At 56.4% G+C, this 16425-nt stretch overlaps 1 protein-coding gene across 11 annotated transcripts in view; it reads right to left on the minus strand.

Moving 5' to 3' along the window:
* The window catches only part of ANK1 (ankyrin 1), a 241630-nt gene that overhangs the window by 35829 nt on the left and 189376 nt on the right, over positions 1 to 16425 (minus strand). For all 11 annotated transcript variants that reach the window (XR_015155928.1, XR_015155927.1, XR_015155926.1 and 8 more), the window contains exons 21-36: positions 15818 to 15910; positions 15251 to 15323; positions 14477 to 14500; positions 12999 to 13092; positions 11527 to 11605; positions 9392 to 9489; positions 9082 to 9306; positions 7793 to 7947; positions 7295 to 7506; positions 6595 to 6799; positions 6212 to 6308; positions 5724 to 5952; positions 4127 to 4252; positions 3823 to 3942; positions 2488 to 2563; positions 2173 to 2247 (exon numbers count right to left, since the gene is read on the minus strand). Coding sequence is in view for 8 of the 11 variants with exons in the window: in XM_086379620.1 (XP_086235746.1) it covers positions 2173 to 2247; positions 2488 to 2563; positions 3823 to 3942; positions 4127 to 4252; positions 5724 to 5952; positions 6212 to 6308; positions 6595 to 6799; positions 7295 to 7506; positions 7793 to 7947; positions 9082 to 9306; positions 9392 to 9489; positions 11527 to 11605; positions 12999 to 13092; positions 14477 to 14500; positions 15251 to 15323; positions 15818 to 15910 (1981 nt within the window). In the remaining 3 variants the exon portion in view is untranslated. The remainder of the gene's footprint in view (positions 1 to 2172; positions 2248 to 2487; positions 2564 to 3822; positions 3943 to 4126; positions 4253 to 5723; positions 5953 to 6211; positions 6309 to 6594; positions 6800 to 7294; positions 7507 to 7792; positions 7948 to 9081; positions 9307 to 9391; positions 9490 to 11526; positions 11606 to 12998; positions 13093 to 14476; positions 14501 to 15250; positions 15324 to 15817; positions 15911 to 16425) is intronic.

The raw sequence follows: 16425 nt of genomic DNA on the forward strand, positions 1-16425 counted from the left end.
GTACACACAACACATACACACCACACACACCACACACACACACCACGTACACAACACTCCACACACACACAACACATACACAACACACCACATACACATCACATATCACATATACACATACCACATACACACCACACACACACACACACCCCACACACACACACACACCCCACGTACACAACACACCACATACACATCACATATCACATATACACATACCACATACACACCACACACACACACACACCCCACACACACACACACACCCCACGTACACAACACTCCACGTACACACAACACATATACAACACACCACATACACACACCACATACACAACACTCCATGTACACACAACACATACACAACATACCACATACACACAACACATACACAACACTCCACATACACACAACACATACACACACCACATACACAACACTCCACATACACACACCACATACACAACACTCCACATACACACACCACATACACAACACTCCACATACACACACCACATACACAACACTCCACATACACATCACATATCACATATACACATACCACATACACACCACACACACACACACACACCACACACACACACACACACAACACTCCACGTACACACAACACATATACAACACACCACATACACAACACTCCATGTACACACAACACATACACAACATACCACATACACACACCACATACACAATGTGTCATGTACACACAACGTGCCATGTACACACAACACATACACAACACACCGCATACACATCACATACACAACACTCCACATACACACAACACATACACACACCACATACACAACACTCCACATACACACACCACATACACAACACTCCACATACACACACCACATACACAACACACCACATACACACACCACATACACAATGTGTCATGTACACACAACGTGCCATGTACACACAACACATACACAACACACTGCATACACATCACATACACAACACTCTACATACACACACCACATACACACCACATACCACACAAACACCACCTACACAATACTCTATGTACACACACCACATATACAACACACCACACACACAACACATATACAACATACCACATACATACACCACATACACATCACATATCAGATATACACACACCACACACCACATACACACCACACACACACACCACATACACAACACACCACATACACACAACACGTACACATCACATATACATCACATACACAGAAACCACACATACACACACTCACACACCACACACATCACACACCACATACACACACACACCATATACACACCACACCACATATACACATCACATATACATCACATACACATGCACCACACATACACACACACTCACATACCACAAAAACACATACCACATATACAACACACACAAACACACACACTACAACACATACCACACATACACACTCACAAACCAGAAACACAACACATACGCAACACACACAGGACACATATGCAACACATATATACCACACACACACACCGCAGACGCACACATCACATACACAATACACATACACAACACACACATAGCACACATACACAACACGTACACAACACACACATACACACCACACATATATGAACATACACACTCACAAAACCAAGAAGCAGCTGCAGAGGCTTTTTGCCCTGTCTTTCTTCCTTTCCCTCAACAAAGCCCCTGGCAGGACAGATGGCATGTGCGGTGTAGGGAGTGGTGGGCAGGCAGGCAGGACACACATTTTGTGTTCGCTTGTGTGTTCTTGGTTCACTGGTCTTTTCAGGGCTCTATCCATAACTTGCCGCACAACCAAAGTCACCCTTCTTAGTGGGATCTCAGCCTCCCCATCTGTAAAACGGGCACACTGGATCCGCCCTAAGGTCTCCTGTAATGTCAGAAGTTGAGCTTCTCAAGAGGAAAACTAGAGAGAAGTAGTGGGGGGAGGGAGCCCGCCTCCCCTGGTACCCAAAGGCGCTGTCTGGGCAGCAGCCCCATCAGAGACAACCCCGGGTCAGGTGCGCAGCGGACAGTGGGAAGAGGCTTAGCAAGCTGTCAGCGCTGCTGTTCAGAGGGGAGGCGGTGCAGAGGGAGGTGTGGACAGACACCCTGCTCTTTTGCCCCGATTCCTGACTCACCGGCCCAGCTGAGGCCCAGGTGTTCTGATATGAGCATCATCTTCATGTCGGCCTGGTCTGTGCCACTGAGGAAATCTGGGGGAAGCACGGCATTCTGTTCAGCGGCCTCGACAGCACACAGAACCGCCCAGCATGGGTGGGGGGGCTAGAGAGCGCTCAGGTCACGCTCCGTGTCCCCCGATTGGCAGCTGAGCCTGAGAGGGTCATGGAGACCCCACCCAAGGGCTGAGCCAATGGTGTCTGCTCGGGGAGCTCCCGGTGACATGACCCCCCTTGCTGCCCCCTGGATGGGAGTGAGCACAGAGAGGTGAGTACCTGCTGTGGACTCGAGGAGGCTGTATCTCAGGGCCAGCGGCGTCAGCGTCCTCCTCCGTTCGTCGGCTCCGCTGTCCTGCAGGAGAGAGACCAGGAGGGGGCGCTGTGGGTGTGGGGAGGACACCCTGGGGACGGGAAGCCCCATAACACACAGGCTGTGTGTGGGGGCGGCTAGAGGGAGTCGATGAGGTTCACGCGCTTCATCTCTAGTGATAATAATAAGCTCGTGCGTGTGTGCTAAGTGGCTTCAGTCATGTCCGCCTCTTTGTGACCCCGTGGACTGTAGACTGCCGTGAATCCCATGTCCTCTGTCCATGGGATTCTCCAGACAAGAATACTGGAGTGGGTTGCTGTGCCCTCGTCCAGGGGGTCTTCCCGACTCAGGGATTGAACCAGCATCTCCTGACTTGCAAGTGGCTTCTTTACCACTGAGGGGAAACCCAATAATAAGCTCACGCAGCCCTAATCACATGCCAGGCCCTGCCTGATGGTCAGAGTTGCCTGAGGCAGGTACCATCATTCTTCCCAAGTCCCCGGCCCAGAGGCTGGGGCAACCCACCCAAGGCCACTCAGACAGTCATCAGTGGAGCTGGAGTTTGAATTCTAAAAAAAAAAAAAAAACAACAAAGATCTTTTCTTTCTGAATTCCTTTCTGCTCAAAAGACCTGTATTGATGCCCAAGCCTTTGCATGCTGGACCTGTGGCCAAGCAGCGGGGTGCTTGTTCAAGGCTTCGGGAGCCCCTCTGGTGAAAAAGAAGTTGGTTCCCCCTTGTCCTTAGTCAGGAAAGAAAACCAGCCTCGACGTTTGGAAGTGGCCTTGCTTGTCTTGTTGGGCATAAAAGGCTGATGATGAAAACACCAGGAGTCACCAACACGGGAGAGGAGGTCCCTCCATCCCTGGTGCAGCCTGGTACTCCCTGGCACTGGTGACGCTCGGTCCTCACGCCTCCGCTGAGCTCAGAGCCCCAGGCGAGTGTCGGGCTGAGACACCAGGCTTCCCTTTCCCGGAGGCGGGGCCTGGCCCCGAGCAAGTTCAGGAGAAAGAGGCTCTGAAGAAGCCCTGCTGTGGCTGGGACACCTTCAGCCACCAGCCATCCGGTTCTCAGGCCTCGCCTTCCAACCTCCCGGAGGGGGCGTCCTGGGGAGCTCGGGGCCTCGGGGTGAGCACGGGTGTCACCCTTGCACCCTGACCTTAGTTCCTGAGCTTTGCAGGAAGGACTGGGCCACAGCCTGTCAGAGGAGAGCCCAGGGCCTTTCTCCATCCCGGGGGTGGGGAGTCGGGGGCGGGGCGTCTCGGGCTGTCTCTTGGCCAAGGGCCCCGGCGGGGTGCTCACCTTGGTGCAGGGCGGCATGGTGATGTTCAGGTGACAGAGGATATGCTGCGTGTCCTCGTACTTCATCGCCTTGCGCAGGAAGGACAAGAACCCTGCAGGCTCCCGACTGCTGTCCCTCACCTGGACTCAGTCACACAGAATGGAGGGTCGGGGGCCGCCCTCGCCCTGCCAAGCCCGGCCACCAGCCCAGCCGGCTCAGAGGACATCCCCCTCCCTGACCCCGGCCACCAGCCTGGCCGGCTCTGGGGCCGCTGCCTCCCGAGCTTCTAGACCCAGGTGATGGGTGGGCGAGAGCAGGGCGCACCTTGACGGGAATGGCCAACCGGTTCTCCCGGAAGGACTGGAAGAGGAAACTCCGTTGCTGAGCAGCCTTCTTGACGGGCACCAGGTTCCCCGAGAGCTCGGCGAAGAGGGGCATGCCCTCCAAAACCTGTGGGAAAGAAGCAGCAGGTGGGAACACGCAGACGCCCGGCCCCACCTGTCAGCTCTGGCCTCTCCCTCCCCACGACCCCAGAGGCTGCGCCCTGGGAAGCTCCATGGAGGGTTTTAGAAAGGTCACGGCAGATGCTTCTTTACTTCAAAGGGTTTTTATAATAAGCAGGACTTTCCACATCTCACTGTGTGGTTGATCACCACTGCTTATCAAAGGACTTCAGAACTCCACTAGCAGATCATAATACAGCTCCAGAAAGCATTTCTCTCTTTTAATATCCATCCAACAAGGTTTCATTTATGCAAGTGCCAGAAAGACCACACGGTATTTTAATCTCACCCACGGTAATAACAATCCCTACTGTGTATATACTTTCCACGGAGAAGTTACTGAGAACCCATTTGACAGATGAGGAAACTGAGGCCCAAAGAGACACAATCCTTTGTCCGGTTAGTGCCCCAAACAGCATTTGAGGCAGGTCCCAGCCTTGGGTTCCTCCTTCTGGCCCATCAGAACCCCTGGAAGGCTCAGGAAAGCCTCTGAGGCCAGACCTTGGCCAAAGTCCTTTCTTGTTACACATCTTAACCCAAGTGAGGACTCCAGGATGGGCGACAGCTTCACACCAAGGCCCCGCACGTCACAGGTCTCCCATTTGCCCAAGCTCTCCCCTGCTTCCCCATCTGGGCACCGCCCAAACCCTGGTGTGGCTGAGAGATTAGGACAAGTCCTTTCTCTACCATTAACTCAGCTGTGTGACCTTGGGCAGGTTACCTAATCTGCCAAGCCTCGATTTCCTCATCTGTAAACTGGGCATAAGAACAGGACACTCCATTGTGAGCGTCAGGGGAGACGATGTCACTCGAGTCTTTTTATTTTCTATTGTTTAAAACAATTTTAAAGATTTTTTTATCTTTGATGTGAACCGTTTTTAAAGTCTTTATTGAATTTGTTACAATATCTCTACTGTTTTATGTTTTGGATTCTGGGCTGTGAGGTATGTGGGATCTTAGTCCCCCGATCAGGGATCGAACCCATGCCCCTGGCATTGGAAGGTAAAGTCGTAACCATTGGACCACCAAGGAAGACCCTCAAGCACTTTTAATAGCATCTGGGAGGTGAAGATTTTAATGAACGTCAGCTCTTAGTACCATTGGGCTGACAGCCTGCTGCCTCCCTGAGACACGCAGGGCGGTGTCCTCAGCTTTGGGGCGGCCTCCCAAGGATGCTTTTCAAGAGGGACTCAGAGGGACATGCCCAGGAGCCCCTCTGCAGAGGCTGCCTTCCTGATGGCTTGGGGTTCCAGCGCCACCTCCCCCCTACCCCTGGAGGTGCCGCCCCCCTCGATGCATGAGCCTGGGGCGGGGCCTGGTCCCCACCTCAATGTCCCTGCTCCAGGCTACCTCCCCCCGACCCCTGGAGGTGCCGGCCCCCTCAGGGCATGAGCCCGGGGTGGGGGCCCGGCCCCTACCTCGATGTCCCTGCTCCGGGCCACCTCCACGAAGTTCTCATGATGCTCCAGCGTCTTGTCCACCTTGTCATCCGTCATGCAGTAGCATCGCAGACGCCCTTCCCGGGGGTCATTCATCTTGGCGAAAATAACAAACTTGGCCATGTAGGGCACTGCGGTCAGTTCCTTGTACAGCTGGGTGGCAAAGTTCACGGCTTCAGCCGTCCTGGGGCAGTCCGACAGCCAGAACCTGAAAGGAGGGCAGCCTTGAGCCTATCCCTAGGTGTCTGGGGCAGGGGCGTCCCCTCCATCCAACAGGATGGCCTGTGAGCAGGGCGGTGACAGCCCCAGTGGGGGTGGGGGTGGCACTTTCAGGTGGAGAAGGGGAGGGACAGCGGAGGACCCTCGGCACAAGGTCAGCCTGAGCGCGGCCGCCCCTGGGGGCAGCGCCACCCACCTCGTGCAGGGCCCGGGGAGCCTCAGGGTCAGGCTGCAGGGTGGGGTCTCACCTGGCAGAGACGTTGGTGGTGAAGGTGGCACACTCGTTGGCATAGACGAGCTTGGTGGTCCCCGTGATGTCTTCCCATTGGGCCTGGTCAGTTCCTCCTGCCATAGGCGTAGACTGGGCTGGGGGACCGTCTCCAGAGGCCAACGCAGGGCGTGCACACCTGGCTGAGGTCCTGATCCCAGCCTCCCACCCCCCCACCCTGCACCCCGTGACCTCGTCCCCTCTGGGAGGACCCCCTCCTCTGGGGTCTGGGGGCTCATCAGGGACAGGGAGACTCTACCTGGAGGCAGAACCCCCATCCCTCCGAGGGCCCCATCACTCCCCAGCTCCATCTCCTCCCGTCTCCCCAGACGGCAGGACCAGGACAAAGGGGGTGCCCCTCACCGATGACGCTGCAGAGCAGCCGCAGGCTGGTGGTGTCCCCCTCCCCGCTGTCTCGGGGGTTGTCCATCCAGGACGGGGGCAGCGGGATGCGGAGGCCGATGGGGCGGTGGAACTTCCGGCGCCTCGGCTCCACAGTGACGATGGGGCTGAACGTGGCCTGGTTGCCCAGGAGTTTGGTGACCAGCTCATCGGGTACAGGCTGGGCCTGCGAGGTGCCCAAGGGGGATGCTCAGCCCGGAGCAGCCGAGGGGCTCATGGGCGGGGATGAGAGCGGCTGTCCCGGCAGGCCTGAAGGTCCCCCAGGGGCGGGGGTGGGGTGCTGTCCTGCCTGATGTCCTGTCCAGCTCCCCTGTCTGAGCCCCCACCCCCGTTTCCCTGCTCCCCACTCCTCGGGGCCTTGCTCCTATCCAGGGAGCCACATGCCTTCTCCTCAGTGCTGACCCGGTGGTTTAAACATGCCATCTAGGGTTTCCTGCGACTTAACAGAGCATCTGCCCTATCCCGGCCACCCAACTCTCTTCTGAGCTTAAGATCAGAGCCCTGACGGGATTTTTTTAGGCAGTGGACCAACAGGTAGAGATGTCCTGGGGGGCACAAAGGCTATCTCCAAGGACACAGGCTTTCTCCGAGGGCCCTGACACCTTGAACCCAGTCCAGGTTGACGGGGCCCCAGCAGCCAAGGAGGGGCTGCATGCATCACCTGTAGGGCCAGCTTCACCCTCTTGGTGACCGCGTTCTCGGGGAAGGTGGCCTGCACCAGGGGCACCAGCTTGCTCGTCAGAGAGCCGCCCTCGGGGCCGATGGTGTCGTAGTCCTGGTAGAGCCGCGACATGATGACGAAGTACAGGGGGAAGTCGGTGGTGACGATGCGGCAGACGCGCTTCTTCTCCAGCTCCTCCAGGCTCCCCAGTTCTGCAACCACACACAAACGCCCGCCCGCTGGTCATCCCCGCAGGCCCCAGGGCCCCTCGTCCTGGCTCCAGCGGCCCCCTCCTGCAGGGGTGGGAGAGAGCCCAGGCCCCGAGGGAGCGGCATAAGGAGACCAGGCTGCAGGGGGCCTCGGCGCCGGAGCTGGGCTGTCCCTAGATTCTCAGGGCATCCCCCACCCCAGGAGGCCCCGCCAGCCCACCCCCAGCATAGCCTCAAATCCCCTCCTCCAGGAGGAAGGCGCTGCTTGGGCCCCTGGGGGCTTACTCACCTTCGTCCATCCCATTGAGGATCTGGTCCAGGTAGCTCTCTCCATAGCGGTTCTTGTGTTCCTTCCACACGGAGCCGTTTTCACTCCGCAGCACCACGAGCTCACGGTCCCCACGGCCTTGGGAGGCGAAGTGGGGGATCTCCACGATGACAGGGCTGGGGCGGACAGAGGGTACAGGGGAGGGGCTGGACGCAGGCGTGTGTGCCATGTGGGCGATGGCGGTGGGCTTGGGAGGCAAGAGCAGGCAGGCAGGGGGCAGCGGAGCCCCCCGGATGGGCTGGTCCTCACAGCGGACAGACCTGCCTCAGGTTCCCGAGATGCCCCAGGACCCTCTCATCAGGCCCAACCTCACTTCACAGGGTGCGTCCTGCCATGGCCATGCGGCTGAGGCTCGGCAGAATAACCCTGACCTTGGACCTGACTTTGAGAACCCATCCATGTCCTGGACAGGGGACCAAACTCCTCTGAGCCTCAGCATCCTCCTCCGTCAGCCTAGACAGGGGCATTTCCTCGGGAGGATGGTTGTAGTCATTGCTGTTATTTAGTTGCTGAGTCGTGTCTGACTCTTTGCAACCCCACGGGCTGTAGCCCACCAGGCTTCCTCTGTCCATGGGATTCTCCAGGCAAGAATACTGGAGTAGGTTGCCATGCCCTCCTCCAGGGGATCTTCCTGACCCCAGGATCGAACCTGCATCTCCTGCTCTGCAGGCAGATTCTTTACCACTGAGCCACCAGGGAAGCGAAGGACAGCCTTGAGTGTCACATTTAAAGGGGAAATGAACGTGAAAGTTTATAGCTGCTCTGCAGTCGGTGGAGGAAAGATGGGGCGGGGGGGGGGCAAGCCAGGCCATGGATGCAGACGGGAGGTCAGGGCCTCCTGGGCCAGGCCTGTGCCAGCATGGAGCCCGTGGTGCCTGAAGGATGCAGGGTTGCCAGGAGAAGCAGGTCTGCGGCAGGAAAGATGAGGGGGGCCTCCGAAACCATCAGTCTTGTCCTTGGGAACAAGGCTGCAAGGCTGTCTTCTAGGAAGACCGTTTCAGAACTTAACTAAACCCCGGGGGGGCCTCCAAAGTATCTGTCTTCATCCCCTTCTAAGAGCGTCACCCAGGACCTCAGGGTGCTAAGCTCACCCCAGGCACCAGCCTCCTACGTGTACCTAGGAGCCCAGGGGCTTCTAGGTCTGACAAGTCAGGACACAGAGAAAGCAGGCGGGCTGGGGACTCCGGGCTCGCCTTCCCTCGGCCTGGGCGCGGCAGGGACCGGTCAGGGGCAGGGGAGCGACCTCTCACCTCAGAAACTGGACCCCCGTGGGCCCCAGCGCGATGACCCTGCTGGCCAGGCCCTCCTCCTCGGCCAGCGGCGGCGGCGTGGGCAGCTTCTGGGGCTTCACCAGGCGGCAGGTGATGCGGGTGGGCGCTGCGCACGTCCGCGGCGGGACCACCACCCTCAGGCCGTTGTGCCGGCTGCCCCGCATGGAGCCCCCGCGGGCGTCCACCATGAAGCTCACCAGGAACCTAGGGCACAGCGGGTCCGTGTCGGCCTCTCCCCGGCGGGCGGGCGAGCGGGGCCAGGGCCGCCAGCCCCTCCCGGGGCACTCACCCCGTGTGCACCGGGCTGGCTACAGGGCTGATGTTGTCCGAGGTCTCTGTGGCCGGGCTGCTGGGGATCAGAGAGTCTTCATCATACTCTTTGGACACCTGGGGACAGGGCGGGGGAAAGGCCAGCTGTTATCACCCACGGTCCCGGGTGATACAGCCAGTGGTCCTGGCCAGTGGACCTCACGCAGAGGCCAGGGAGGCTCAGCCAGCCACCAAGAGCCCAGCGAAGGAGGTGCTACCCAGAACTCACTGACCCTTTGGGACAAAGCTCGCCCAGAGTCTAAAAGGGAGCACAGGCCTCCTGGGACCTACACAGCTTCTCCTCGGCTCAAGACCCTGGGCCAGGCTTCCGACACTGGAGCAAGTCCTCCTTCCCGTTCCAGCCTCAGTCTCAGCTTACGTGCCACATGCACTTCCGGCCTGCCCCCTGCCCCCCCTGCCCCATGAACCCTTCCATGTGAGCTCCACGCAGCTCCTTTTCACACGTAAGTTGGCGCCGGAGCCCACACCATCACCTATGAGCTGCTCGGCTCTGGGCAAGCCACGTGAACTGGGGCATCAAGGGAAAGAGAACAGACCCCCCCATCCCAGGGGCAGGGGAGCTTCCCGCTTCTTCCTCTGCAAATGGGACGGCTCCCCCTCCTCACAGTGATGCTGTAATTGCAGGACCTCAGGCTGCCTCGGCCCAGGGCATGTCCATCGTGAGGACTCACGAAGAGCATCGGTTCAGATTCTACCCCTCCAGCTTTATTCTCAACTTGACCCTCTCTCTGGCATCTCCATCGGCCCAGGCGCCCACATCCATCTCCTTCGCTGGACCACCCTGTGCATCGTCCACCTCTCACCTCCTCTGAGAACCCTTGCCCTTGACTCTGATCTGGAAGGGCTCCCCCCACCCTCAACACTGCTGAGCCCTTGGGTAGTCAAACCTCTGCGTTCTGAGACCCTCCCCAGCTGGACCATCTGCTCCCACATGGGGTCCCCTCCAGGGCATCTGGCAGGACTCCAGGAAGCCCCTGCTGACTCGGTTCATGACTTAGCAGGGCCTGAGAGCGCACGGTTGGCCAGGGAACAGCAGAACCTGGGTTCCCTTGGAGCTTTCTCGTCACCGTCTTCGGAAGAACCGGGTGAATGTGCCATGGCAGTGCCAGGGCCGTATCTGACCGTATCTCCCAAACTCCCCCCCGGCTCCACGGCATGACACCACCGTCACAGCCCTGCCCTAGGGTGGGAGGGCTGACTGGACCGTGTCACAGCCATCCTCTCCCAATGCCACACTTGGGTCGAGGGCTTCGGCCGCTGCTTTCAGACACACATCCCTTCAGAGCGGAGGAAGAGACCAGCCTTTGCTGGAAAACCGACAGGTCTGGTTCAGTGACCAAGCTCAGGGCGGCCGTTTCCAACCTCTAAACACTACACTGCTTCCTTCTGATCCCAGAAAACCCCTTTGCCCTGGGGGAAAAAAAGTGCCAGCTGGCATAAAAATCAAATCAAGGAGCATTACATTGTTTTAAGCCATCCCACCCATTTGGGGGACAAATTCAAGCGGCATTGAGGGAAGCCACAAATAGGGTATTATAATGAGTAACGGCCACACTGGGGACAGCTCTCCTTGACATCCCCTTTCCACCTGGACTGGTATTTTTAAGCTCCCAGTAATCCCTTGAGGAATGTGAGGCAGAAACTGTCCCATTTTACGGATGTGAAACAAAAAGGTGCCAAGTTCCGGAATTGCCCGCAGCTCCACAGAAGTGCAGCTGCAGCCTGGGGCTCCCTCTCTGGTCCCGGGACCCATGGCCCCACGGGTGCAGACGGCGTGTGCTCAGGGCGTGTGTGCAAGAGAACATGGGCTTTGGAGCCAGAACTTGTGCTGCCAGTTCTCAGCCCCACAGAGACTAGCACGAGGGCATCCCGGCACCCTCAGGCTCTCAGACTCTCAGATCTCCAAGAGCTGGGGCTATATGACTGCTGGGGGCACAGCTGCCGCAGAAGACACTGAAACCTGGGCTCTGCGGCGCTTGGTAAGTACTGTGAGCTTTATGAATTCTTCCCGCGCTTCAGGTCATCTCAGAGCAATCACTGCCTGGGGAATCTGTTCCCCTGCCAAGAGGAAGTAAGAGAAAGGACGCGTCTCACCTGATCTGGCTCATCGGCTCTGATCACCACTGTCTCAGGTGTGACGCAGGGAATCCGCGGGATGGCTGGAGATTCTACCCTGTATGCCGAAGACACTGGGACATCAGGGCACGATCCTTTTGCATAGCCCATCATCTTCCACCGGGCACCTCAGTGAGACATTTCTGTACCCCCAGGATCACTATCCAATCTGACCACCCCCGGCCCCGGCCGCCACCATCTGAACCCCACTGGCACAGGTGCTACATCCTGGCCTCCCCTCTCCACCTCTAGGCCTATCCCCAGAGCCTGTCTTGAGACCGAGTTGAAAGACTGCCTCCTCCAGGAAGTCTTCCTGCACGCACCACCCCAGTTCTGTAGCCTTAGTCCCCTTGTTGAGGGAACTCTCGCTCTGGCCGTAACATCTCATTCTGACCACTGGGTGTGTGTTTTCATTCTACCAGATACATCTGTAGGTTCTCTGTGGTCGAGGTCTTAGTTTTGTGTTTTTAACTGAAGTTCAGTAATACTAATCACAGGTTCCCTTCTCCTTGGTCCATGGCCCTCATAAGCCCTGGGGCAAGCCAGCACATGACTGTCTTTTCAGAAAACCCCAAAGGGCTCGGTGTTTCTACAAAGTTGTTGCTTTCACATTCGTTCACAGAATCCCTGCATGCGCCAACACATGCACTTGGGAGCGGCTCACTGCATTCCCGGAGGAATGAGGAACACCTGCCAGGCAGCGCAGACCCTCTGTGGACAGTCCCTAATGGACCAGCTGATGGAGGGACATGGTTGGCCTGTGAGCTCAGCTTGGCAATAGTTTCTTTCTTATTATTTAAATTTCTTAATTGAATGAAAGGTTCTCTAAATTCTATGGTGCTTTACAATTTTCAAAATTTCACACATGTGATTTCATATAATCCTATAACACGTGTGTGTGTTAGTCACTCAGCTGTATCTGCTTCTTTGCGACCCCATGGACTGTAGCCCGCCAGGCTCCTCTGTCCATGAGACTCTCCAGGCAAAAATACTGGAGTGGGTTGCCGTGCCCTCCTCCAGGGGATCTTCCCAACCCAGGGATCGAACCTGGGTCTCCCACATTGCAGGCAGATTCTTTACCCTCTGAGCCACCAGGGAAACTCCATCCTATAATAACCCACCCCTTTTTTGACAATGGTTTCTAATGGGATCTCCCTCAGTGGATTTTTCTAGTGCAAAACTGAGTGTTTGAAAGGGGGAGGGGTGTGGATAGAGCACTGAGGGAGGGGAGGAGGAACAGTGGGAGGCAGGGACCCCAGGGAGGGTGGAAGGCTCTAGAAGGGACCTCTGCCCCTGCCTGGCACCCCTGGTGCAGGGCTGGCTTATCCTAAGACACTGGACCAGCTCTCTGTCCAGGCCCAGGCTTCCTGGAACCTCCCTGCTCCGGAATCTTCTACCTTGAGTCCGGGGAGGGAGACCTCCTCCCCACCCACAAAGGGAGCATTTCTTACACTTGGTCCAGCTTCGGCACGAAATCCAGCAGCTCTTTCTCTTCATCTACATCCCTGGCATCCGGCCTCTCTGCCCTGGGGCCAAGATCCTCCCCTGAAACCACACAAGTTTAAGTGAGTGATAGGAAGGAAATACCCTCTTTCTTTTTAAAAAGTGTTTTTCCTGCTCCCCCTCTCAACGCTCGCCCCAGCCAGGGCATGGGACAAAGTCTCTGATGCTCGTAGGGGACCATAGCAACATCTTCATCTTCAACCAACAGCCCTGGAGCCGGGCAGCCAGTCCCTAACATAGACTGCACCAGGCTTTGGAGAAGATAACTCAATCAGAAGGAACTTTCTTCCTTTTGGGGGTGGTGGGGAGGGGTGGTGCCATGCCTTGCAACATGTGGGATTAGTTCCCTGAAACTGCAAGTCGCTCAATCATGTCCGACTCTTTGTGACCCCATGGACTATATGGTCCATGGAATTCTCCAGGCCAGAATACTAGAGTGGGTAGCCTTTCCCTCCTCCAGGGGATCTTCCCAACCCAGGGATCAAACTAGGGTCTCCCGCACTGCAGCGGGATTCTTTACCAGCTGAGCCACCAGGGAAGCCCAAGAAAACTGGAGTAAGTAGCCTACATCTTCCCAGCCCAGGAATCGAACCCAGGTCTCCTGCATTGCAGGTGGATTCTTTACCAGCTGAGCCACCAGGAAAGCCCAAGAGTACTGGAGTGGGTAGCTATTCCCTTCACCAGGGGATCTTCCTGACCAAGGAATCGAACCCAGATCTCCCACATTGCAGGGGGATTCTTTACCAGCTCAGCTACCAGGGAAGCTCTGACCAGGGCTCAAACTCACACCCCCTGCTCTGGAAGTGCAAAGTCTTAACCATTGGACCACCAGGGAAGACCTGGAAGGAACCTTCTTTGCCTGACAAGTTCCACTTCAGAACAGCCCTTGTGGAGGGTGCTCTTTCTCTAAAGAGGTGCTTCTGTTCTCTTCCACATCACATGCAACAGAAGAACAAACCCCCGTGGAACAGAGCCCATCCGTCTGGAGAGGCACTAGGGACTTATGTAACCTCAGAGGCTGAATCCGCATTCCCGAAGCCCATCGCCAGGAGGTTCAACCTCTGTCTGCAACCCCGACTCTGCCTCTTTGATCCTCTGTCCTCCTTGCCCTGGAGCGGGGGCCCTGGGCCTTGCAGAGTCCTTTCCTGCCCCTCAGCGGCCCCTCCTGGCCTTGTGATCAGGAGCCTACAGGATGGAACCACAGCAGCTCATGCAGTTATGACCACAGACACAGGGGAAGTGGCATGGACACAGATGTGGACTGGCCAGAGCCGCCCGCCAGGGCATGGACCTTACAGGCGGAAAAGTCCTGTTTGAGTCAAGCTCTGATTGTTATGGAAAGCAGGGGTGGATTAGTGAGAGCCTGGGTTGCTGAGGGTGAAATGCACTCATGAGAAAGGACCACAGGGAACAGAGAGTTTCATACCCATTATAGTTATATGAGCAGTTCCTGGAAAGCAAAGAAAGAGCCATGTTTAAGGAAGGACAGGATTGAAGTCAGGTAAAGTGAGAGGTGTTTCATTCAAGGGCGTTCAGGAGAGCTTTTACCACCTAGCCCACCAAGCTACACAACCCCTGGGTTACCAAGATGGAAGGGGCCAGAGAGATCATCTGGTCCATCCCCACCCTTCTTTATCATGAGGATTCTCTTCCAATTTCAGCGAGGAGACAGGTGTACTTGGGGCAGGAAAAGTGCTAGAAGTACCCTGCGGCCCACAGAAGTGAATACAGTCATTTCATAATGGATCCACCCCCAAAACCGACTGACGCACCGTGTGGTCTGAAGAGCAGCTGATGAAAGGGAATTCTTACGCGTTTTAAATCAAACAGCTTGCTATTTGTTTCAAAGCACAAGGAACACACAGGTGGAATTTTATGACAGTTCCTTGCGGCTCTGAGAGCTGATCTGAGCAGAATCACACTCCAGGGATGCTATATGCAAACACACGTGTATTTATGCAACTTTCTGGGATTTTCTATTTTTAATCTCTGTGATGTAGATTTCCTTCTCCTAAAATCACATTAGAGAAGCCCTTTCAATAACGGACAGCATCATTAGAAAGTGGTTCTGTCCAGCTGCGACTCTGACGACCTGGTGACCCGAGGTGGTGGCCAGAGGCCCCCTGAGTGAGTGTTCAGAGCCCCGAGTGCCCCCTTCAGCCTGACTCGACCCACATGTGGTATGGATCCCAGCCTGTACCTTCATCTTCAGAGACATCCAGAATCTCATCCACCGTCTCTGGGAAGCTCATCCGGTGCTTGTCCGTGATCAACTGAAAAGAGAAAAAAGCGAGGAATTCAACCCCAACACAGCAGTGGGCCCTTTCACCCAGCCGGCAGTTATCTGGTTATGACAGTGGAGACCGGAAGGAGATAAGAAGTGAGGTTTGTCCCAGATGAGGAAAAGGACAGCTAAGAGTGTCTCTGGCGTCTGGCAGGAACCATAGAGGGAGATGAACGGAACTCCAGCTTCTGGTTGCCTGGTTCCTACCCTCAACTCCATCTGGGCCACCCCTTGGTCTGGTCAACGCCCCAACTCTTCTGGCCACCAGGTGGCAGTAAAGCCCCACCTGATGGAGGAGGAACTGCCCTCCATCCCGCCCCCGTCAACCCCGCACTGCACCCCCAACCCTCAATTCTTTGGGCTTCAAGCTTCCCTCAGGAATCCCAGGACTCCAGATCATGCTCCACTTCCCAGGGCACCCCCTGGGGCAACCTGCAGGCTGTGCAAGTCTGAGGTGGGTGTGCAGGGGAGGAGTAGATGTACCTGGACAGTGGTTTCGTCGGTGACAACCTTGAGCACGTCTGTTACAGAAATGTAGCCCAAGCGCTTGGCTATGGCCAGAGGCGTGGTTCCATTCTGGGGAGAAGAGCAGATGGACGGCGTGATCAGCCCAGACCCACACCCCAGTCATTCACCCCCGGAGCAAGACCCTGCACACGTGTGCACCCAGACGGGTGTGGTCAGTGGTGCTCAAGGAGACGGGGTGCTGGGGTACTTAAACTGCCAGTGCTGGGTGTTCAGAGGAGATCTCGCCACCGAAGTCAAGAGCGGCCAAGAGGGAGGCAGTGGGAAGGTCAGGGTCGGGGAGACACCAGCTGGGGTTGCAGGAATAAGAGGGCCCCGGGTGGTACTGCCCATGGCTCCCAAGGCTGGGTCTTCGGGTGTCAGTTACTGATCATGGAAACAGTTCAAAGAACCCACACACTTAAGTGAACTCTTTTCAGGCCAGCTGGAAATCACGTCACCAGAAAATAAGGGAGGAGCAAATTTCTACTCTGATTTTAAAGGGAAGAACTAACTGAAACGAAATGGATAATGAGGCTTTCCTTCTTTTTTCTTTTTTTAACTTTTTGGCCATACCACATGGCATA

This window comes from Bos grunniens, chromosome 27 (genome assembly GCF_055505025.1).
Source record: "Bos grunniens cultivar Pamir isolate PY7600 chromosome 27, Bosgru_T2T1.0, whole genome shotgun sequence".
NCBI lineage: Eukaryota > Metazoa > Chordata > Mammalia > Artiodactyla > Bovidae > Bos > Bos grunniens.